Below are 5,142 nucleotides of genomic sequence, written 5' to 3'. Positions count from 1 at the left end.
AAGAGAGAAATAGGGAAAATTTAGAGAATTTGCAGCATTTTAGAGTAATGTCAAGAGGCATTAACTAGAAAAGGTTTTGATACTTACTGACACATGCTACTGCCACAGTAACATTGTTTTCAAATCTGAGAGCAAACACTGCTTAACATGCAGTTATGAAGATCAGACTTTAGATTCTTTCATTGATAAGAAAGATGCCTACAATATTGCTGAGAAAGCAAGGGAGTTTTTCCCTACTCTCTCTGCATGTGTTTTCTATTAATAACAGCAAGAATTATCTGTTTATGAAGGTGAGAACAGATGATCTTCATAATGTTAAGCTCTGTACCTTTCAGTATGTGCTAGAGTGCACCATTCCACCTATTAGAAATGCTTGAATAGAGAAATTCTGCTTGACACAAATGAGTCACAATGATGAGAAAGAACATGAAATACCTATCTGGTTTCTTTTTGTAAGTGTAGATGTACAAATTAAACCTGAAGTGTAGCAGTTAAACTACAGCATTTTCCTTGCTATTTGTTTCTGCAAATCACTAATCATTTACAACCTGTAAAAAATTCCTGAACCTCTCACAACCAAGTAATCCTTCCTTTTGAATAAAATATAAAGAACATTATTATACTTTTACTTCTATGTAGTAGATGAATCTGTTTGTCACAGAAATATGATCATTTAGGTTGGAAAAGACCTTTAAGATCATAGCATCTAACTGCATTTATGTAACTGTATAACATTTAACTTCACAGCTGTATAATGCAATTAAGAAGAACTTAAAAAAAACCAACCTCTGTGATATCTTAACTGTACAGCCAGTAAAGATGTGGATCTCCTATACTTGAAACAGGCCAGCTGAATATCATGATAAGGAATGTCCTCACCACCTCCATCCATTCAAATGATGATACATGTGGATAACCCATGGCTATCATCATCTATAAATAAACATTTCAGCAGCAGAGCTGGGATAGAAGCACAGCTGATAACAGGAGAGGAAATTTCTCTTCTCTTCCTGCCAGCTCCCGGTACAGGGATGCTCCTCTCACCAAGCACTTCCCTATATCATTTACCTTTGGGAGGAGTGTCTCCAGCTGCTCCACAACTTGTAGCTATAAAGGCAGGTATCTAGGGAGAGGGAAACCTATGTAACAAAGTTAGCTGGGCTGCTACTTACTCCTAAGGAATGGTCTTCATGGGATGACCCAGTCTGTGCCAGGCTGAAATTAGTGCATGGAAGGGAGGAACTTCGGGAACTTTTCCAAACTTGTGATTGCAAGGTTGCAATTCCCTTCTATTCTCAGTTGTTGACTGTGGAAACACATCTTTGGTAGGAGGCACATGGCTCAGAAATCCACCAAAAATACGTGCTTGGCCACCAGACTCTCCCAGGAGTCAAAATATTAGCTGCCCCTCCAAATGAGTTCAGCCATACAGCCATTCAAGCATGGCAGCAGTTAAGGAGCAACTTTTGTCCTCCTTGGCCTGGACAAGAATCCAGAAAGCCTGAACTCAATATTATTTTAATGGAGGGAATTTCAGAAGGACTCATAGAACGAAGTCTACCAGTTGGTCCTACCTTTTAAAAGTTTCTGGACTTCTTTGCTTCCTATTGGAAGTTCTTCTATCGCAAAAAACCCAAACCAAATCCCAAAAATGCTTATTACAAACTTAATGCAAATGCTTATTACAAGCTTCAGGCAAAAATGCTTAAACCAAACAAAAGTACATCAAAAGTAAAAATTCAGCATCCTCCAAGTTTCTGAAATATTTTTATATCAGTTAACAGAAATGATGATAAAGATGATTTCAGGAACAGAAAGCTCTTTATAGAGAAACAGCAGGAAAATGCATAAAAATTACAAACAATGCTCAGAGATCAACCATAGCAGATATGCAGAAGGACAAAGTCTCGTTACAGACATGGTTTGAGAATATCAGTTTGAACAGGCTGCCCAGGGAGGTCATGGAGTCTCCCACTCCAGACACATTCCGGCGTCACCTGCTCTTGGTGACTCTGCCTCTGCAGGGGGGTTGAACTAGATGATCTCCAGAGGTCCCTTCCAACTTAAACTATTCTGTGATACATCTACATCTGAAATACTATTTATTTGAATGTTTTTACTGAACTCAGGCTTACATTAGTAATGCTTTTGACTCCTCCTTCTCTCCTCACAGAACCCATTTTTAGAAGTGAGAGTCACAGACACCCCCAAACGGTCCCGCAGAGATTTTGGCCTTGACTGTGACGAGCACTCCACAGAGTCTCGATGTTGTCGCTACCCACTGACGGTGGATTTCGAAGCCTTCGGATGGGATTGGATTATCGCTCCTAAGAGATACAAAGCCAATTACTGCTCCGGAGAGTGTGAATTTGTGTTTTTACAAAAGTATCCCCACACCCACCTGGTGCACCAAGCAAACCCCAGAGGCTCAGCAGGCCCTTGCTGCACACCCACCAAGATGTCCCCCATAAACATGCTCTACTTCAACGGCAAAGAACAAATCATATACGGCAAGATACCGGCCATGGTTGTAGATCGCTGCGGGTGCTCATGAGATCCCCATCACACCCAGTGCTTCAGAAATTGTGGAAGATACCAAAAAAAGCAAAAAAAAAAAAAGTTATACCCCCTCACCAGTCTTTCAAACTGTGAAGTTACGTACACTAGGCCTTGCCGACCTACTGTGTGCTGTGTGCTAGGGCCATCGTACAGATTTAGCACAGCACCAGCTCCAGAACGTGAACTGAGGACGATAGAGTTACCTGACAGTTGGCTTTGAGCCAGAGAAGGAGAAAAGCTACTATGAAAATCACCGGATTTAACTCATGAAGTTCTTACATGATGAGGGAATCAACATATTTGGTCACTCAGATGTAAATTCATACACAGGTTTCAGTACACGTTGGTAACCAAAAGCAAGCTCCTTCTCACCCGAGGACAGAAGGAGCAGGCTTTTAAGTTCATTTCTTCACAGCTTCACTTAATATCATATTTACAGGAAAATATATACTGGTAGCATATACACCACTATACAATACCACCAGAATCATCCTTAAACACTTGAATATATAGTGCAGACTTGTGAAATGTATTGGATGAAATTCCACATAAACGGACAAATCCTGAAATTAGGGATGGCATAGTGTATTTAGCATGTTTCCATTCCTTTTTCTCATTAGTATGTTAGTAATCAATGGCAATGGTGCTACTTAAGCAGGCTGAGTAAATAGAAAGATAGTTATACAAGTGAAAGAATTTAGGCTTAATGATGAATTTGCCCTATTCCTCAGGTACACTATTCAACATTCGCAAGAAATAGGCATTTTTTAAATGAAAGGGAATAGTTTTATAGATGTAGTAAAACAGAAGGCAGCAGAGAAGTCTAACATTCAAATCACAATCCCACATTTTAACCTGCCTTTGCAACATTACCATTTGCACTACGGTAAACCAATGCAAATAGTTGGTTGCTACAGATATTGTTTAAAAACCACTTTGATAAAACTGACTTGTGTAATATGTATGCATCAATATTTTGTAAATAAATGTTTATTTTTTAATCACTGTTGGTATATGTTCATCACAACAAAATAATTACTTTAACCTGTACTTTAGTTTAATAAAAATACCCAATATTCTCTTCACAATTTTCTGGAATTTAACACAAATAATATGTAGGAACAATGCAACAAAGCAAAAAATATGTTGAGAATTATACTATATTTTATATGTTTTTTACATTGGTATGAGCCATCTGAGGTAAATGATGAGTGTTGACATGTTTATAAGGTTTTTAGGGTTACTGTTTTTATGGTCATTTTGATCCACGATTGAATTTCCATACTTTGACTGTTATGTCCATAAATAATGATACTGCAAAAGATTGCTATTAAATGCATTTTATTATATTTAAAAGTTTGCAGCAAAGTATTATCTGTATTTGAGTAAACATAGTACATGGATTTTCACACAAATTCTGTACATTTTCCTTATAGTAAAAGACTGTCAATTGAAATTAAAAAAATCTATTTACTATAAAGTCCATTTCATTTCACATGTGAAATAACTGATAAACCAGGTGTTTGTCAAGACAACACAAAAGTTAAAACATCTTCATGTTAGTATAATGCACGTTTTTGTTATATATCAGAACTCAGTTTTGAATTTTCCTTTGTGTAAAATCACCCTAACAATTGCAAAAATGCTTGATTTTCTTTCCCTTCTTTTTTTATATATTTACTGCCTAGGTGATAAATATTTTGTACTGAGTTTTTTTACTTTTTTAAATTTGTATGTAAGGACATTAAAACTGAAAGTCTGAGTGATGAGGTTGGAAACTTAAAAGCAAACAGATTTTCTGCAGTTTCTTTTGAATGCTTCAGAGTTTTGCTAAAGCTGTGTCTCAGCATCCAGCAGATGTTCAGCTCCTCCTGATGCAGTTCAGCAGAGCAGGTCTCTGGGGCCCTTAAATACACTTTCAATTTAATTTCCCACAAAACACCATCAGATTAAATAAAAATCTGAAAACTCTTGGAATACAGACTCTTGGTGAAGCCACAAGAAAAGTACAACACAATTCCCCTCTCCAAAAAGCAGAGTCACAGAATTAAGGGAGAAATGTTATGTTTGTTCAAGTTAACAGCATGAGTTCCACTGGCTTTAAGGGAGACCAACACGTTGCCCTCTGACTTTTAACTCGTGACATTCAGGCACCAAGTAGTCCCTTCCTGCTCATATGAACTATCAATAGCATCTCCTTGCATGAGGCATACCAAAAGCCTCTTAAACCATCCAGAGACTTCAAATTAACTTCCATCCTATACCCTGTAGATAGACATTCACTCGCGTTAACTGGGTCAGTTCATATAGCAACAGCTGCAGAGATGCAGCGGCATGGATTTTGGAGCTGATAGCCAACAAAATATATTCCCAGTCTGCACCAAAGTCCTGTTACAACACCTCCAGGACTATTTTTACTCATGATAGCTAAAGTTAATGCAAATTCAGTTATGTCCAGATAAGTGACATCATTGTCTCCCTAGTAATAACAGTGCCCTGCACAAAAGCAGTGCACAAGTGATCAGTGAAAACAAAATTAAACCAAACCCAAGAATTATAGAATCAACCAGGTCGGAAGAAACC

General features: G+C 37.8%; 1 protein-coding gene across 2 annotated transcripts in view; it reads left to right on the top strand.

Moving 5' to 3' along the window:
- Positions 1–2,745, top strand: part of MSTN (myostatin) — a 5,523-nt gene extending 2,778 nt beyond the window's left edge. The window contains exon 3 of one of the 2 annotated variants that reach the window (XM_009077380.1): positions 2,174–2,745. In XM_009077380.1, coding sequence (XP_009075628.1) covers positions 2,174–2,554 — 381 coding nt within the window. In that variant the 3' untranslated portion in view covers positions 2,555–2,745. The remainder of the gene's footprint in view (positions 1–2,173) is intronic. The other variant, XM_009077381.1, reaches the window with a different exon arrangement.
- Positions 2,746–5,142: the final 2,397 nt, after the last annotated feature.

This window comes from Acanthisitta chloris, unplaced genomic scaffold (genome assembly GCF_000695815.1).
Source record: "Acanthisitta chloris isolate BGI_N310 unplaced genomic scaffold, ASM69581v1 scaffold5656, whole genome shotgun sequence".
Taxonomy (NCBI): domain Eukaryota; kingdom Metazoa; phylum Chordata; class Aves; order Passeriformes; family Acanthisittidae; genus Acanthisitta; species Acanthisitta chloris.
This window is presented reverse-complemented; position numbering and strand designations above follow the sequence as displayed.